This window comes from Sciurus vulgaris, assembly GCF_902686455.1.
Source record: "Sciurus vulgaris genome assembly, chromosome: 18".
NCBI classification, from domain to species: Eukaryota; Metazoa; Chordata; class Mammalia; order Rodentia; family Sciuridae; genus Sciurus; species Sciurus vulgaris.
The window spans coordinates 34,051,591-34,070,980 of NC_136479.1; the positions used below are offsets into that span (position 1 = coordinate 34,051,591).

The 19,390-nt window shown below is 55.7% G+C and overlaps 1 protein-coding gene across 16 annotated transcripts in view; it reads left to right on the plus strand.

Annotated features, from left to right (window-relative positions):
* The window catches only part of CUX1 (cut like homeobox 1), a 315,007-nt gene that overhangs the window by 263,481 nt on the left and 32,136 nt on the right, over positions 1–19,390 (plus strand). For 12 of the 16 annotated variants that reach the window (XM_079121805.1, XM_079121808.1, XM_079121804.1 and 9 more), the window contains 2 exons: positions 14,458–14,760; positions 17,996–18,184. The exons of the other annotated variants lie outside the window; for them this stretch is intronic. In XM_079121805.1, the coding sequence (XP_078977931.1) occupies positions 14,458–14,760; positions 17,996–18,184 (492 nt within the window). The remainder of the gene's footprint in view (positions 1–14,457; positions 14,761–17,995; positions 18,185–19,390) is intronic. 16 annotated transcript variants of the gene reach the window in all.

A 19,390-nucleotide genomic window follows, 5' to 3' on the forward strand; every position in this document is an offset into this window, starting at 1 on the left:
GAAATTCAGTGCCATTTTCAGTGGCTGACATCACCCAGGCTGTTCCCTGGAGGCCTCTGAGGCTTCGTGAAGCGTCAGGTGGGCAGTGGGGGGCACGCAGGCGTGCAGAGGCGGGGAGGGGCCAAAGGACAGTGACCAGTTCACGTGGTTTCTGACAATCTTATTTCCTACGTGTCATGTCATCTCCCCAGTGCTGGGGTAGGGCACAGGTATTCCTGCGGGGGGGTCTTGGGTCTCCTCTGGAGACTGCAACCTGAAGACGTGGTGGCAGGTGGCCATCGGGAATGGGCGCAGGGTTTCCTCGGAGTGTGGCCAGCGTGTCTGTGGGGGACTTTTTTAAGAGAACAAGCCTTGAGCTCCACAGCAGCGGTGGGCAGGGGTCCGCAGACAGGAGGCAGAGGGGCTCGTGGCCCCACTGTCTTTTATTCCTCCTTGTTCCTGAAAGTCATTTCCTGTTCACAGTTCCTTGGGGTGATTGATCTTTTTGCCCCCAGGGAAGGGTCTACAGGGGAGGGGAAGAGGGAGGGACAGGGGACCTGATGGGGAAGAGCCTCCTCCCTCCCCTCGGGGCCCTGCTGCAGGAGCGTGGCCGCAGCGTGATCAGCTTCCCACATGTCCTTGCGACTTTGCAAGAGCCAAACCCGAGCTTCTTCCCCGGGGCAGTGGGGAGTTGGGGGCCAAGTCCTGTCGGCCCTGGAGAACACCACGCCCCCCGTCGCCACCCTCCAGGAAGACAGCTGCTGCTGTGGCCGACTCTGCCATGGGCGGCCCGGGTGCTCCCTGCCCTGGCGTGACCTCCATGGGCTGTGGGGGACCCAAGGGACAGGCCCAGGTGCTTTTTCATGTACTTTGCTTAGCGCCCACCAGGTGGCCCAAGGCTGTGTCCAGGGTCCAGGCGTGGGAGCCCTGCAGTGGGCCTCTGCTGCAGTGACCGATCCCGCCTTAGCCTTAGCTCCGTGTTTTCCTCTTCCCTTTGCTGGAACGCTGCCGGGTGTGGAGCCTGGTCAGTGGAACGCATCCATGTCCAAGTTACACAAGCCTCCCTCGGCACCCCAGACCCATGGGCAGCCTGGGAAGCACCCCTCCTAGCAGATGGCCACTGTGTCATGGGGCCTGGGATGTCACTGGGGCGCCACTCACCAGCAGCAGCGTGCCCCTCGTTTTCCCTTCTTGGTGGCAGCCTGTACTGGGAACTGTTTACTCCCTCAGGGGTGGCACATGAAAGGACTTCATGCCAAGGCCAGCGGGGCAGGTTTCTGGGTACAAGCCACGTGCCTGGTGGCTCCCTGGCACAGCAGCAGTGCTGTGGGAGCCCCGAGAGGGGCCAGGCCCGGGAGAGAAGTGCCAGGTGAGGGGGTCAGGTCTGCACGGTGTTAGCGGAGGGTGCGATCATGGGCCCGAGCAGGAGGCTGGCTCTTCTGAAGCCACGGCAGGAAAGCAGTGGCTGGAGGGACGTTGTCGTGCCTCGCTGTGGAGTGCGCTGGTGTGCAGTGTGGGCAGGCAGTGCCGAGTGAGGGGACCTCAGGGGTCGCTGTCCCTGTGGCTGTCAGGCCTCAAGACGCTCAGCTACCTCCCCAGGGCTGGTGGCCCTGTGGGCACCCTTCTCTCTTGAGAGGAGGTTGACAGAGTCCTGAGAAGCGCCGGGTTCTCACTGGCCATATTGTTGAGAGCTCACGGGCCCAAAGCTGGGGGAGTGTGGGGGCTTCAGGGGAGACACGTGCATCTAGGAGCCACAGATGCGGGACCATGAGGCCACAGCATGGCCTCCATGTGGAGAGCAGGGCTGCCCAGAGCCAAGGTCCGCAGCACCCGCTGCCCCTGCATCTGCCCAAGCAGGCCAGAAGCATGGGAGGTCATCTGTGGTCACAGGTTGGACCTGTAAGGTGCACAGGGGCTGCATGCCCCAGACCCAGCCAGGGGCCTCCAGGGTGGAGGATGCTCGGTCCCCCTCACTCAGGTGCAAGGCACCCTCCTCAGGGCTGCCAGGGCCGACCAGGCGTCCACTCAGGGTCCCTGGGGTGGGCAGATTGCTCTGTGGATTTACTTCTAACCAGCTTTGGGACAATGTCCACCACCGAGCTGAGGTGAGAGATTTGGTTGCACTGTAGCTGACCCTTTGGAGAGATAGGAGGCAGGCTGTGGAGGGGGCGGCTGAGCCCCACTTGCCCAGCATGTGCAGGAAGGCAGGGTGCACCTTCCAGAAGCCTCCTGGAGACACAGTGTGTCAGGACGGCCACCATGCCCTGGGTAGAAAGGCCCTTGATTACTGAGTGGACGTTGCTCTCGACCCTCCGAGCCGCTCTGAACCCTCGTGGGTTCACTGGGCACTGGCTGTGGAGTCAGGAGCCCGCCACCCTGCAGCACTGACATGGAGTAGCACAGGCGAGGGGAGGGCACCTCCCTTCTGGGCAGCAGCCACCATGCGCCACACCCAGCTGATGCTGAGGGAGTGTGCTCCTGCGGCGCTGCCCAGCACAGCACAGCCCTCACAGCAGGACGCCACGCCTGTCAAAGACGGCAGAGGCGGCAGCCCAGGGTCAGTTAGTTCACTTTTGTCTTTTAATCATGACTTCCAGGGATTTTTGGAAAAGTAAAACGCACCGAGGTTACAGAACACGAGTTCTGCAACAGCTCCATCACTGTGACAAAATACCTGAAGGAAAATCCTGAAGGAGCAGAGGTGGATTCCATGCTGTTTCAGAGGTTTCAGTCCAGGTCAGCAGGCGCCAGTGTTTTCTGGGCCTGAAGTGAGACCAAGCAGCATGGCGGAAGAGTGCCGCAAAGCACAGCGGCCAGGAAGCAGAGCAAGAGAAGGCGGGCACCCCTGGGACCCGCTTCCTCCAGCCAGGCCCCACCTCCTCCAGTGTCTGCCACCTCCCAGTAATGCCGTCCGTCAGTCCACTGGTGGGGCAGAGCGCTCCGGACCTGGTCGCCCTCCCCAAGGCTCTTGGGAAGCCTCTGAACTTCACTGCTTTGGGCGCCAAGCCTTCAACACAGGAGCATTTGGGGACATGCCAGATGACCATAGAAAGAAGCTTCAAAAGGCTTGCACCCTTTTGAAGAGATCAGTCAGCCGCCCACCCTCACCCCCAGCTGCCCTCCCGAGAGGCGTTTGTCCCACCCAGGGCTGTGCCCTACCCTTCTCGGGCAGCAGACATCGTGAGGACTTCCCTCCTCTGTTCACAGCGACGGATCCTCATCGGGCTGCACACGCTTTACCCAACAAATCACTAGGGAAGTTTCTGTTTTGTCTTGCGTTGCATCCTAGGGGTGGAACCCAGGGCCTCCTGCACTGAGAGATAAGTAGGTTGACTTTCTTCCCCCTTTAAGGGGTGCATTATACTTATTCACAATGGAGGGATTCGTTATTACACACTCGTACACACATTGATGGCACAATTTCCTGAAATTTATTCCTGGACACCTCCCCTTGTGCTCCCCTCCTCCCTCCTTGGGTCGATCCCTAAGCACTGACCCTTCTTCCCTCCCTGTAAGAGCAGAAGATGCCAGCAGACTCCAAGCTGGCACCTAGAGCTTGTCCTCTGGCACTTACTGGCTGTGTGACCTTGGGCAAGTGACTCAGCCTCTCCGTGCCTCAGTTTCATCTTCTGTAAAATGGGAAGAATCCAGTCCCTACCTCTTGACCTGGGGAGTTTGGAGCACATTCAAGTAGGATGGCTTTCAGAACCATGAGGACCATCCAGAATAAGTGTCATTTAACCGCTGGCCTCGGGGCCTGGGGTGCAGCTTGCTGGCAGAGCACTTGCCTCGCTCGTGTGAGACCCTGGGTTCTACCTCAGTGTCCCAACAAAACAGCACAAGCGAAGGCTGCTCCTGCTGCCCCTTTGCAGACCCAACCGCCGCGTCGAGTGCGGTAGCAGCTGAGGTTGCAGTGGGTCCCGCGGGAAGCATGTCCAGTCCCCGCTGGCTCCTCCGAGATCATCAGGTGTGAGTTGCTGAGCAGAGGCACCGTGGCCTGCTCCACTAACGGGCTGCTGTGCTGCTCTCTGGATTCTCGGTCCCCAGGAATTGCCGTTCCATCTTGAGAAGGTGCCTGTCCATCCACCACTCTTCAAATAGACCCCGAATCTTGAGCTTCAAGAGTAAGACTGCGGTCACCACTCAGGCCGTGTTGGGCAAACTACTCTAGAAATGGGCGGCGTGGCAAGCGTGGGCAGTGGCCCAGCCTCCCGTGCTTGCAGTTGTTCTGACTGGACCCGGTACCAGCGCTACCCAGGTCGGTGCTTGCGGAAGCCTGGACACACGTCTCCCTCCCTGCAAGCTTTCTTTGGAAAAGAAAATTTACGCTACGTTGGGCATTCAGTACAGGAGGCAGAAGTAGGTCACAGGAGAAATGAGGACTTCAGTTTTCAGTGGTTCTGTCCTAGGGAGGGATGGAGAAGCCAAAATGCTTTTTAAAAGTCCTCAGGTAACTTAAGAAAGGGGGTGGAAGTAAGGTAGCATGGACATCTTTTCAGGCTGCCACTGTACTGACGTCCTAAATCTTTAATCAGGAAGTGGGAACACCTCCCCACTTACAGAATGAGAAAGCCAGGACGCAGAGGGAGGACGTGGAGGAAGTTCCTGAGGTCCCTCCCAAGGCCAGTGGCCTTGCTGCCACACTGGGGTCTGCAGGGGTGCACTGAGGCCTGCCTGGCTGCCCAGAGGGATCAAGGGCTGGCCCCAGAACCACACCCAGAGAGGTAAAGCCAGACTTTGAAACAGGGAACAGAATTGGGTTCAAATCATAAATAGACACAATTTTAAAGTAGGTCCATGACAAAACAGGCAATCAATAGGAAAACAGAGGTGTCAAGAGCTGTTTCACCTCTGGGCACGGTCCCCACATGCTGCAGCCTGGGAGCAGGTGGAGGAAGGGAGGGGACCATCAGCAAATCAGTAGCAGCACCGGACCCAAATTTATTGAGAGTAGGGAACTTAAGACCGTGGCTGGCCTGTGAGGAAGGGGCTGGGCTCCCTCGAAAGCTCTTCTTGCCTAAGTTCACTGAGAGTTGGCACAGCTGCCTGGGTCCTTGGGTCACTAGGGACAGCCCATCCTTCGGCTGTCACGCCCCCTGCCATCACCAGAAGCCATCCCAGGATGCCGAGGCCAGCCTCATGAGACTGGCCCATGGGCCATGCTCCAGTCCCCATAAGTGGAGAGGGAAGTCCCCACGGCACAGTTCTGGTGGGTCGAGACGCAGCCAGGCGCTGTCCATCTCCCGCGTCCCTTGACTTTGTGTTTGTTCTGCACTTTGGAACTGAGTTCCTAAATATAGCCCGAGTCTGAATTGGCAGATGTGGGGTTTGTCCTTTATATAAGGGCCAAAATTAGTCTGCCACTTGGCACCTAAATAGAGCAGGCAAACTGCCTTCGTACTAACTTTGCAATTAGGAGAGACCCAAGTCACAGCCCCGTATTTGATAAGGAAACTCTGAAGGTCAAAGGCTGAGGGCGAGGACTCCCGGGGTCCAGAGAGACACCCCCCCCCCTCAAAGCTAGACCTTCTCTTTCTGGAGTTAAGGTCAGTGCATTTCACACAGTTGAAAATACCTCACAAAATCGGAAAAGAGAATCGATACTCCCCAGAAAGAGCAGTCAGAGGACATAGCAATGGTGACTTCAATTTTTGCAGAAAAAGAAAAATCTGCCCAGAGTCCCCCGAGCTGGGTTAGCCAAGGGACTCCCCAGGGGCGGCAGAAAGATGTTATAATCAATTACCACATCATAACACTGATGTATGATAATTACCGAGTGTTTCTCCTGAGATGGCGCCGCACTTGGCCGTGATGCAGCTCCTTCATGGTCCACTGCCTGATTAATATGCAAATAATAGGCTGATTGCATGATGAATGCAGAAAATGAGTTCGCTGATAACAGGGGCACTGAAGCGGGGAGATGATAAATTACTTTTACCAACTGTCCTACATTAAGTACCCTTTCTCAACAATTTCATCACAAATTAAGTAAAGCAGTATGGAGAGATTGGGGGATGTGTAAAATAATGTACCTTAATAGCTTTTCTAATTCTGTCACATATAACGAAGATGTCACCTGGTTCCTTGTAGGACCAGACCAGTTCACTCACCTGTGCACTGCACAAAAGGCAGGAAGCAACGGCCATGCCAGTGAGCGCCACTGGCAGCAGCCAGCCACGGATTCTCTAAGGGACATTCCTTTGCAGCCCAAACCTCATTACCCACACACTGGCTGACTGGCAGCATCATTGAGAGGGGACAGGATGCTCTGGGGCAGACAGAGTCTGCACAGATGGACACTTTGAAGCCCACTGCCCACCGTGTGCCCCAGGGAAGGAGAGTTTCTGTGCTCAGGCCTGCAGGGCTCTGGAAGGAAACTGTATTTAAGACCACCATGTAGCTCCTCCAGCTCTCAGAAATCTGGGGAAATTAATTCCATTATTGGGATGGTAGTGTGACTGCATGGCAGACTCTGGCGTGGTGACTGAGGCAGGTTTGCCTAAAGCCAGAAATGAACCCTGGAGAGAAAGAGGGGAGTGCGCGAGAGAGACATGCTTGCTCACGCAGTGATTAATCTTTGATTACAGCAAAGCAATTTAACTGGAGGGTTTGTTTTTTCCCATCTCGGTAATATATATTTAGACTGTTTGTGTGACATACATTTTCTCTTAATGCATAGGGACGCATTGATAAGTGTTCATACACACACAGCTGGCTTAGTAATAAGGTTATTGAAGGTAATTTGAAAGCATTACTTCTAGGTCGGTATGGATCTCTAGAAAAGCCGGAACAAGACTAGCCCATGCCCCTGAAGCACAGCCAACTCTGCCACCCACTGTCACTTCAGCAACCATGCCAGCCTGTGATTTTCCTTCCCAACTTTGAATTGTGATTTCAGCAGGCTTTTTAATTTTTAATATTCCCAAGCTCTGCTTGATATGCATGTTTCCTTAAGAACTTATGAAAGATACACAGGAAAATGAGCCCTGAGGTATAGCAGCAGACACCCCAGATCCCTGCAGGGCCCCTTGCTGCCCCCATGGGCCCCTCCACCTGTCCACGAGCCTCTGCAGCACCGGGCCCCTTCCGCGGCCCCTCTGCTTTGCAGGTCAGCCCAGGATCCCCAGTGGACTTCCCAGCACAGGAGGGAGGGAGCTGTTGGATGCAGAGCCGAGGGTCTGTGGACGTGGAGTTGACTGCTGAGCTGTGATGGAGACAGCAGACATCCCTGGCTCCCCGTATTGTGACCCGGCAGCCAGTGAGGACAGGTGGAGAGCTGACCCCTGTCCTGGCTCCAGACCCAGCACTCAGCATGACTGGGCCCAGTCTCCCCAGAGCAGCAGCCCAACCTGACCAGCAGCACCCCTGCCCTTGTGGCCAAACCAGGCAGTCTCCCCACTCGCACGCCCCAGCCCAGCCTGGGTCATCTCTCAGCCCCAAGACAGCCTGCTGCCCGCCCAGCTTCCTCTGGCTGCTTCAGCTGAGGCCAGACCCGCCTCTCCAGAGTGGACCTCCACTGGACATTCCGCTGCTTCCCTCGAGGCTCAGGTCCTGCCAGCCTTCCACCTTGGTTGTCCCTCTTGCCTGAAGACCTCCTGTTCTCCCATCCTGCCCATTCCCAGCCCTCCTCCTAGGGTCTTTGCTACCACAGGCTGCTTGGCCACCTGTGTTCCGGGTCCTGCATGCACAGAGCTACCTTGCTTATGTGCACAGTCCAGCCACCAGGCACCCCCTGGCCCACAGAGAAGTTCAGACCTAGGGAAAGGCATGGGCCCCTTCATAAGGTGGCCCAGAAGTCACGTTTGGGAGATGAGACCCGAAGAGCCAAGTTAAACCATCTGGTTTTTACAAAGCAAGTGCTTCTGGCTCCCGTGCAGCAAGAGTTCCTCTGCAGACTTCAAAAGTCGCATTCTGCACATGCACACGCTTGGCCAGTACCTGCAGTGTCCCGGGACTTATCCTGTTCTTACTTCAGTCCTGGTGAAGGGAGGTGTGTAAGTGGGCGAGAGTGAACAGGCATCGCCTTCCAGTTTCATAGAAGACTCACCAGCAGGCACACGGAGCCCTTGGTTCCCTTGCCACCACCCCACTCCCAGCTCCGGGGCCCCAGCCCTTCTCAGCTTACTCCTTTCTGCTATTGGGGAAAGCCGGAGTGTGACTTGGTAGGTTTGTTGAGACTTCCAGTGAGTTAAGGCAGTCATGGCTGGCCCGGTGAGGGTCCCAGCCTTTAGGGATAGGTAGGGACCTGGACCTTCCAAGTGGAGAAAGGCTGCTGAGGCACCCGGCATAGTGGCCTGTGGTAGCAAGGCCACTACACCTTTGGCGTCAGACCCGGGAGCCTCACTCTGTGCTAGAAGTCTGTTCCGTGGTGTGGGCGTCGTGGCTACTTCTCTCCGCACCTCCACACTGTTGCTGGTTTGTTTCTTGCTTTTGTTTCTTTCCCTGTGGGCAAATGTCCGGTGGCCCAGCAAGGGCATGGGTGTGGCGGGTTCCCGAAGGCCCTGTGTTGTCTGTCAGGCCCATGTGTTCTGGTTCAGACTCCTGCAGATCAGTCAAAATACCACTCACACCCAAAAGCAGAAAATCCCCCATTTTACACTGGCTGTGTCTTAATAGAGATGCTTGACTGTAGGAAGGTGGTGTGCCTAGGGGGCCAGAGACTGCCACTAATGCAGCCCATGGGCACCCGCCTGCCAGTGCAGATAGTTCCAGAGCTCCATGGGAAGGAGGCGCTCACATCACTGTGTGCCATTGGCCTGGCCCCTGTAGGAACCAGAGGTCACATGAGGTTGCTGCTCACAGTTGGTGCAGAGACTCAGGCTGTCTGAAAGGACTGCCAGGCCATCAGCCCCCAGGCGGGGGCTCTTCAGGGTGCCTCCCAGCCACCCGCCCATCTCAGCTGTGGCTGGGAAGTGCTCCAGGCTGGTGGCCACCTCTTGTGTCTTCTGGCGCTGTCAGTGCTGAGGGCTGGGAAGGCCCTCAGAACCCTGCGGGGCTGCAGGCACCTGCGCTGGGCTTCCCAGAACCCACTGCCCACAGCCCAAGGCTCTTGGCCTCCTCAGGCCCTGTCCCACTCCTGAGCTCCCCTCCTCTTTGGTCCCTCCCTCACGCACATCCCATGTGCCAAGCCATCGCCACCCTCCTCTCCCGCCTTGGCCGACTTGTCTGTCTTTACAGTCACTTGGAATCTCCCGGCTTGGCAGGGGCTCAGAGCCCACACTCCGGACATAATGAAAAGTGGTGCATCAGACCAGCCGCCAGTTAAATAATGTTTGGGTTCTTGTCGGAATGTCACGGAGTACCCTGTCATTTTGTTTCAGCAACTTGTCCTTCTGAATGTGCAGTTCGCCTTATGGCATGCCAGCAGTAAAAATGTCACTTACAATAATTACTTTTTGGTGAAAATGCTTGCTGACTTCCTACCTTCAAGCTGTTTTTTACACAGTGGGGAGATAATAAGAAATGACTTTATCCTGACTGCTCAAATGAACACTAAATGGAATTTGGGTTATTACTCCTGCGATAGAGGGCTGGGTATGGAAATTTCAACAGTGATCGGATAAACTGCAGAGAGATTTGTCTTGCAAGATTGTGGCGGGTGTGCATTTTCAATTGGCTTCTGTTGAAAACTCAAGGCAGCTGTTGTTTGCCTGCTGTTTTTGGAATATAATATTTTTCATAATCCTTTTACGGTTCCTGAATGCCTTGTGTATCTCAGAGGGCCCTGAGTTACTGTCTGCTCTCTGAACTTCCTAACCAAGCTCCTCTTAAGCAAGATTCAACACCGTGTGGAAAAGTTGACCCACACAACTCACTTTTAAAAGTAGCACTTCCTATTGCTGTCAAGAGTCGGGTGGACCGGGGGGACCAGCTGTGGCTCTGGGCTTTTAAGAGATGCAAACTATCCTTTTTAATTGTGCCAACTGCAGACAGCAAGCTCCTTGAAAGCAAGGTTCTTCCCTAATTTCTCTTGTCTCTGATGCCTGACAGTGCACAACACAGAGTAGGAACTTTAAAAATTTGTGACTGAGTGGGTGAATGGTTGGATGGATGGATGGGTGAATGGATAAATGAACCAACGGACAGATGGGCAGGTGGGTGGGTGGGTGAGTAGGAGGATGGATGGATGGTTTAATAGACAGGTGGATGGAAGGATGGATGGATGGATGGATGGATGGATGGACGGATGGACGGACGGACAGACAGATGAGCAGGTGGATAGGTGGGTGAGCGAATGGATGGATGAATGGATGGATGGATGGATACGCAGGTGGGTGTGTAGGAGGATGGATGGATGGATGGATGAGCAGGTGGATGGATGGGTAAGTAGATGGATGGACAGATGGTGAATGGACAGATTGATGGAGGGAAGGAAAAAGAAGGCAGGCAGGCTATCCTGGTCTTTGGCAGACAAGAGAATGGGTAGGAACACCAAGGCTTTCCACTCCTCCCTGGTTCCCACCCTTGCTGTGTCCAGGCATTGACCAGATGGCAGTGCCTGGGTGAGGGTGCATGTTCCATCCAGGGCTAGGGGAAAATGGGAGCAGGATGGCACAGCACCCTGCATATGTGGTAGGAAATGTGGTTTGGTCCCCTTCCCTGATCCCACTGTGGATGGGCTCTTTGTGACTTGTATTGGCTCGTGTGTGGTGGCACCTGTGTTGTCTTCCAGGCCTCAGCAGCTCCCACCTGGGTGCTTCCAGTCTCCCCAACACCTCCCACCTCTCTTGCTGTTCTTGAGTTCCTTCTCTGTACTAAGGGAACAGAACTTGCTTTCGTGCTGTTTAATATTTATGTCTATAAAGTTTCAAACAAAGTGGCAAGATAATGCAGGAAGGACCACACACCCAGCACCCAACTTTAACCCTAACATCCAGTCATAACTGAATCCGTTATGTATAAAAGCAATACAACACGGAAGGTAGAGCTGAATTCCTGCCTGACTTCACCCTCCTGGAAGCCGGCGTGCCTCCCTGTGTGACTGGCTTCCTCGCAGCTTATGTGTAGCACACAGACACCTGGCCTCCGGGGCTCCTCTCTGTGTCTGAGGTCAACCCGGATAGCTCCAGTTCTTGGGTCCCCACTCCTTGCGGAGCTCACGGGCTGCTGTGTGGATGCTCCAATCACTCACCTCCTGGTGATGGGCCCTAGTTCCAGCTCTAGGCTGTTTCGGACGAGGCCTCAATAAACGCCCCAGTGAGCGTCTGTGGGCGAGAAGCGATGCTGGGGTGCAGGCAGCCCTTCCCAGGTGGACGGGTCCCAGCTCCCTGCTGCTCTACGATCCACACACAGCCGCTCCACGAGGGGCTGCAGCCTCTCTTGCTGTGCTCAGTTGCATTTGCACTTGAAACCCACCAGGCTTTCCTCCTCCAAGGCTTTCTGTACCCTGCCTTCTGGAAATTTCTACCTTCTTCCTCACCACCCCCACCCTCCGCTTACCTGCTGATTCTCGCTTGTGTACAAGTGTCACCAGAAGTGCCCTCTGAGGGTCCCCTCCCTCCCAGAGCGATGTTCATGGTCATTCAGGTGCATCCTGTTCTCTGGCTGCCTGCCCTACTGGGTGTGTGCCCCAGCCAGGGCCACCTCTGCCCCATTCTCAGGGCTGACCCCTCAGGAGGACAGAGTGAGGGGATGGCCAGCCTCTGTTCCTTCTTCCCACCAGCACTTTTGCCTCAGCCTGTTTTTGTTGAAGTGTAACTCAACAAGCAGGAAAATCCACTCTTGGTGCAGAGAACTGCTCTGTGAAGGATCTTGCAGGGTTTTTAAAATATGGTCTCTTTTTGTGTTGTATGGATTCCGACAGTCGTGGTATGGAGTAAAGGCCACCGTGCCCCAGGTACCCCACAGGCCCCTTTGTGATAGCCCCGCCCTTGCCCTTGGCAGCCACTGGTCTGTCTTCGGTCCCCTCCATCTTGGCTTTTCTAGAACATCATCTCCCTGCACCTGTGGGTGCAGCCCTGGGAGTCCGTAGCCAGCGTCTCAGTCAGGCGTCAGGAACTGTGGACCAGGTAGCCGTTCGGCTCGAGACCTAAACGTAGACCTTTATGTAAACGAGGACACTCAATAGCCTCTCTCGTAAATGTCAGACTCCCACTGCAGCCCTTTCCTCACAACCGCCCTGTCGGTAGCGTCAGGTGAGGCGACCAGGGGCCCCTCCAGGGTGGCCGAGGAGGTCCAGCATCGTTGTGTCAGCAGAGCCGCCATGACAGCGGCCCTTCCCCGCCCAGAACTCAGTGCCCAGCGTCAGCCGTCTCCTTTTCTTTCGCGATTGCTGTTTTCGGTTGCAGGGTGGAGCAGAGCCCCGTTCTTCCAGCGTTGGCATGACTCTGGGGCTCTGCCTGCGGCTTCTAGGGGAGGAAGGGAGATGTGTCCTCCCTGTGCTGCCCTCCCTGCCCAAGCACTCCACAGGATGCCCCTGGGCTTGGCCTGGCAGGGCTGCTCCTGCCGCTGGGACAGGGGGCTTCCTGGGAAGCTCTGGAGGGCTCTGCCCCCGTGTGCTCCAGGCTGTGGACCCGGGCACCTCGGGTGGCTTTGCCTTGTCTGCAGCTGTGGTCAGGGCTCCCGGGGACACCAGCCACGTGCGCCCAATGCCCCGCTAGTTCTCTCTCCCCGGACAAGGATTCCTGGGAGCTGTTGGGCCCCTCAAGTTACTGGGTGAGCTCTGCCCACGCAGGCACCCAAACAAGGCGGGAGGCAGGGAAACCGCCAGCATCCGGGTTTATTAGCCAGGCGGCCATGATTTTGACCTTGCTGTGGGTTAAAGGACGCAAACCTGAGAAGAAATCTGTTTATCATGTGGGGAATTCTTGCCATCCCTGACAGTGCACAGGACCAAGATGGATGATCTGCCAAATTGGTCCCTCGCATGGGTGAATCAGGGCAAATTTACAGTACAATTCCTTTGCTGCTTCAGATACAGAAACCACATTTGCTGGGTTTTATATCCAGTTGTCTGGTGACCCAGGGGTGAACAGAGAGAAGAAATCCGATTTGTAGGATTCATATTGCCTTAAAGATTGATACAGCCCATTTCTGCCTGTCCCGTCTGTCTCTTTTACATCTCTCACAAACCAGTTTGGTTGTTTTCTTAACCTGATTTTCCAGGCTGAGGACACAGCTTTCTGTGATGGGACTATAGGTGGGTTTATCAGGTTGAATTGCAGCTGTTCTGTCTGGGATCTTGCTCTTCCCAGGTATTTGTACAAAACACACCTCGTTTTGGAATATAGGCCCACCCTTGGTAGCTCAGAATAGGATGTGAGCCTGAATCCAGTGTCCAGAGAGCACACTCAGTTACATGGGAAATGGAAATCAGATTCTCCCCCAGTGTGACATTTTCTCTTTAGCCAGGCAACAGTTTTGGGGTCTCTGCAGGTGTACTGATATTCCTGAGGGGCCTGCTGGGGCCTGGGGCAGCAGCAGGAGAAGAGACCTTGAGGCCCACCCTCTGTGACAAGCCCAGGGCTCAGGAAGACACACGAACCCATGTGGAGTTCAGTGGAGATGGGAGGTGGTGCCAGACACCAGGCTGGCGGGGCAGATTGGCCTTGTGGGTAGGACCTCGATGCTGAGTCACCTCACATTTCCCTCCCAGAGGGCCTTTCTCTGTCTCTGGAAGTGACCAGTCTTTCTTCAGCACCCCAGAACTCTGCTCAAGCCTATTTTGTCAGTGTCGGGGGTGAAGGTAGAGGGCCATGGCAGCCTCCGCCTCTGCACCCCAGCATAGCAGTGGCCCTCCTCAGGAGCAGAGCCTGACAGCCTGCCCCAGCCACTCACCGTCAGAGAGGGTCACAGCGTGGCGGGATGAACAAAGAACTTCATTTTCCCAAACCAGCAGTCCCAGCAGCCCCAGGGGCTTGGTACAGAGTGGACGCGCCTTGGATCTCCCCGTCTTCCACCAGAGTTGGCAAGCCCTCGGGCGGTCACAGTGAAAACCACTCCAAGGTCTGGAGACCTGAGACCCTCTATGCTGTGATGGGACAGCAGGCAAGGCCTTGGGTTCAAGGGTCTTTTCCACTGCAGTGACCACACATCAAGGCAGCCCGTACTTAGATAATCTATTCTTTTTGTTCTGGAAAATACAAAATAATTACACAAGTTATAATGTAGCCACAGTCCCTCTGAATCATTAGAATTATGGGTTTCATTAGAAGAAATCGTGACAGTGATAACGCATGATTAATATGACAGATATTTCTTAGCAGAATGCCCCTGATATTAAGGCTTCAGAAACCTTTTATTCAAACCTCTAGTTTGTTTTTTTTTTTTTTTTTCTTGTTAGTGTTATATCTGTTCTTTTAATACAGAAAATTAGAAGTTACTCTCAGTCAAAAAACCATGCTACAGCACGCGCAGATCCACCAGCTTCCCCACTGGCTCTGACATGGGTGTCTGATCAGCATCCCCCAAGTGGGACAGTGGACGCACATGGTGAAAGACCGCTGTTTTCAGCTCAGCTCTTCGTGTCTTTAATTGCAGAAAGCACTCCAAAGACCTCCGCCAGCTGTAGCCCTGCCCCCGAGTCCCCGATGAGTTCCAGCGAGTCCGTGAAGAGTCTGACTGAGCTGGTCCAGCAGCCCTGTCCACCCATTGAGACCAGTAAAGATGGCAAACCACCAGAACCCAGTGACCCGCCAGCTCCAGACTCCCAGCCTGCAACCCCCCTGCCTCTCTCCGGACACTCGGCCCTCAGCATTCAAGAATTAGTAGCCATGTCTCCAGAGCTGGACACCTACGGCATCACCAAGAGGGTCAAGGAGGTGCTGACGGACAACAACCTCGGTAGGTGCTCGGGCGGCAGGTGGCAGGCTGTGACAATGGGGGCGGGGCTGGGGAAGGCTCCGGTAGAGCGCCGGCCTGGCACGCACAAGGCCCCGCATGCATCCCCAGCAGTGCAGAAAACTAAACTAACATGAGCCATCTCAACCACCCTACAGCTATGGACACTAAGGGGCTCCTGAGGGATCTAGAGCCCTATAGGTCAGTCCCAGCTCCTGTCCTTCCCAGGACGCTGGTGGCCAGAGCAGATGAATTGGCCCACTCAGACCATCTATCTGTATTGGGACATGCTCAACAGAGCCCCTCAGTGGGCACCAGCAGATAGAATCAGTTAGCCCCACAGCTCGGTGGCTTCCTGGAAGAGTCCAAGGGCCTGGGTCCATGCTGGCTAGCCCTCACTGTCTGATGTGGGATGAGTGGCTGACCCTTCAGTGAAACTGGTGTGCTGATGGTTTCCTGGGTGCTGGCCACCATCCTGTGTCCTGTTACCATCCTGCCACTTCATGAAACCGCCTCAGTTCCCAGGCCTTCCAGGGTGGCCCTGGTCTGTCACCTTCCCTTGGTGTCAGACCCAGCCCAACGTGCTCTCCCCTCCTGGGCTCTGTCTGAGGTGGCTCTCTGGGGCCCTGTGCCCCACTGGGCTGCAGCTGGGCCCTCGGCATACGGGCATTTCACCACTTCACACCATGGTGCCCCTGCAGCCTCACAGGGGCAGGATGGGCCCGGGCAGTGGGCAGAGACCGGAAGTGGCCCTCCTGGCCCTTAGGCCCTCCATGTTTCCAGGAGCAGTGTCCCCATGCTGGGCACCAAGACACCACAGAGGGCTGGGATGTGGTCAGGACCCTCAGGAGGCACCTGTGTCTGTTTTTTCCCAGAACGTGAGAGTAGAAGGGGGTGGCTGAGCTGTGACAGGTTGACCTGGTGACCCTCAGCCGGGGTCAGGGACCAGTGTCTGCTTGACCTTCACCCCAACTTTGTGTAGTGCAGTGTCCAAAGAGTATGAAAAACAGCATCAACCGAGAATGTTTGTAATTAATTTAATTCATAAAAATGAAAATGAAGCTATTGGTTTCAGCATGTGTTCCTGGGTTACTGAAACGTGCAGGAGTCCTAGACTTGTGTCAGCCCCCTCTTCAGTCCTGTTCCACGTCCAGGAAGCACCACCCCACCCCATTTAAAAACCCCAAGTAGCAAAAGCAAGGTTAAGAGACTGCAGAGGGACATTGCAGCCTCCCCTGGACCTGCCTCTGCGTCCTTGCTGGAGACTTAGCTGACACTGGTCGTGTGCAGCCTGCGCAGCACCCAGCTGACCACAGGACTTCCAGATGTGCAAGACTCAAACCAGTGACCTGAGGACAAGCCTGCTCACCAAGCCAGTGACTGCCTCCTCACTGACAGGAACTTCCAGAAAAGCCCCCCGCAGTCCCCTGGACTTGGCCACCAGAAGCAGTCCCTGTGGTTGCTCTTCAGCTATGCAGGAGAAGTAGCTTCCTCCTCATGGGGCTCTCTCGGTGGAGTTGTGGCCCCAGAGAGGCCACCTATAACCGAACTGGGCAGCAGAGCTGGCCCTTGGTCAAGACCCGGGCACCCTCTTAACTCGGCCTTGGCTCTGGCTTGTTCATGTCAGTCCCTTGAAAGGTGCAGAACCTGCGTGTGCATGTTCCCCTAGGTGGGGGTGTGTGGTTCCCTTCAGGTTCTCAGGAAAATGATTGAGACCCACCGCCAGTCACGCTCTCAAAGTGGTGCAAATAATTTTCTAAGAATAATCACTTGATAGTTTTCCCCCAAGGAGGCCCAGAAAATAGAAACTAGCTTTTCGTATATATTGCTCTCCTGACAGAGCAATAGTGAGCTCATAGAATCAAAAGAGATTAGTTTACCCGATTAAAATTAAGTAAAATTTTATTTGTCAACTACGAAAAAAAAAAAAGAAAGAAAGAAATTGGGAAGGACTTGGTGTTCATAGACTCAACAAAGCATATGCAAAAGCAGGCGTTTTGTGTTTGGTTTTGGTTTCGGGGGTGCTGGGGATTGAGCCCAAGGTCCTCCACATGCCAGCCACGCCCTTGACCACAGAGCTGCACCCTCAGCCCCAGTAAATATCTCTAGAAGTTAAAAGTACTGATATAAAACCTTTTCTCTTGAATCAGAAGCCTTCCACACCAGGACCCTTTACTTGGAGAACCCGCACTTGGCAGGCAGAGCCGCTTACTGGGAGCTTAGGGTACTGTTGCCATTCCCAGATGGTGGACGTGGCCCCAGAGGGAAGAGTTCAGCCCTGGCGGGCTCCCTGCTGCTGCAGGGAAGTGTCCTGGACACTTGACTCCAAACGCTGTCCTCTCTGGCCCAGCCTCCATTTCCACCTAACGAGCCCTACTCATTCAAGTCCTCCGGTCAGGACGGGTTACAACGGATCCCGCCGCACAGCTTTGGAAGTGGCGGCCCTCTTCACCCCAGCCGCAGGCCCTCCGGGAAGCCGACTGACGAGCACTCAGACTTAGCGCTGCTGCTCTCCGCAGCCACTCGGCTTCTGACGAGCCTGTGCAGCAGGCCGCCACCCGCCTGGGGGAAGAAAGGGCTCCAGAGGGGTTTTGATCCTCTCTGCGGCGCTCAGCCAAGGCTGCGTGGACTGCAGAGTGGGCTGTGGAACTAGGAATAGCTGCCTTTCAGGGCAGAGCAGGGATCGCAGCCTCCTCGCTCCAGCTGTGGCCCTGGGTCAAGTGCCATTTTTCCAGCGAGACCTGTAACACTGCTTATCATGGAGAGACACAGGCGCCGCTGGGTGGAGGTAGCCCAAGGGTCTCTCTGTGCTACTGCACCCCCTGCACTTGGACTTGGGGGCTTAACTACCTCTCAGAAGTGCTGCAGGTGGCACTGAGACTCAGGTCGTCCTGCACCCGAAGGCTTCTCTGGGAGAAGCATCCTGTATCGGGTGGACACAGAAGCAGGCGTCGGGCCCACTCCCTTGCCCATGGGGCTGTCAGAAGTCTGACTGAAGAAATGTTTGGGGGCTGGGGCTGGGGCTAAGTGGCAGAGCCTTGCCTAGCATGCACGAGGCCCTGGGTTCCATCCCCATCACCCCAAAAAGAAATGTTGCTACTAAGGACTGGCTCCGTGCCAGGCCCCAGCTGGCCAGACTATGGGCCGTTGAACCCATGTCTGATTTTAACCTTGACCCCTGCATCTTCCCAGATCTCTGGCCCTGTATGACCGTCTCTTGTTTCCATTTTCCCTGTAGGTCAGCGTTTGTTTGGGGAGACCATCCTGGGGCTCACTCAAGGCTCCGTCTCTGACCTCCTTGCCCGCCCAAAGCCCTGGCACAAGCTCAGTCTGAAGGGACGGGAGCCCTTTGTCCGGATGCAGCTCTGGCTAAATGACCCCAACAACGTGGAGAAGCTGATGGACATGAAGCGGATGGAGAAGAAAGGTACCCATCTCCACCCAGGCGAGGCCCCACTCACCATAGGCTGGTGGTGTTTGGTTGTGTGGCTGGTTGGGCTGCAGTTCCTGGGATGGAGCCCAGGACCTGGAACACGCGAGGCCAGCCCTCTGTCACTGAGCTATACCCAGAAGGCCCTTTCTTCACGTCCTCCACAGAGAGCTAGTGAGGGACGGAGGCGCTGAGGCAGAGCAGAGGGTTTGGGGTAGTCATCAGCTGATGAATGCCTGAGAGGACTGGGAAGACCTGTAACTTTTTCTGATCAGCAACCCAAATATAACATCTCTCAGCACTGAGGGCACAGCACAGAGTGACGGCTTATTGGCTTGTCTTTTTTTCTTGTGTGGGGGGTGTTCCAGCATCTACCGCACGTGTACCACATGCCCAAGATTTTCCTTTATGGAGAGATGCATCTAGTAGATCAGGAAACTCAGGTTCAGAGAGGTGAGGTCCCTCCACTAAGGTAACCCAACCTGGTGAGTGGCAGAGCAAATTCCTGTGTGTTTCTAACCTCTCCCTGGAGGCAAGCTCCAGATGCCCCCAGGTGCTGTCCAGATGCTGGTTCACTCTCCCCACCACGCAGGCCACAGCATGGGAAAGGCCGAGGGGGAAGAGCCTGGTGGTGGAGAGCTGGCCTGCTCCACCTCGCGGTCCGTGGTTGCTAAGCACTACCTGGGCCCCCATTCTTCTTGTCACCCACTGTGGTCACTGGGTGGCTAAGTCCAAGTCCCTTAGTGCAGGTGGGCACCAGTGATGACCACCCTTCTCTCAGCTAACACAGAGGGACTTAATACCACATGGCCTTCACTGGCACTCATGTGGCTCTGCCTGGCCCCACACCTAGGGCACCTGAGCCAGAGTGGGTGGGGAGCCCAGGCTAGTGGCCTCCTAAGACCCCAGGAGAGTCCAGCCCAGCAGCCCTGCTCGCCCTTACCAGGGAATGGGCTGAGGCTCCAAGAAGCGGCATCCGAGCGCTGTCTCCAAAGCTCCCGGGTCCTCGGCAGGCAACTCCGTTCCCAGTGCTTTGCCTTGCCAGCTCCTGTGCGGGAGCTCCACCAACCCACCCTCCCCAAGCCAGCCTCAGTGCCCACATCTGGAGAGGTGAGCGTGGGCGCGGAGGGGACAGCCTGGCTTCCACAGTCAGGAAGAGCAGGGCAGCACCGCCACAGGCCACCCGACTCAACCATGCTGCCG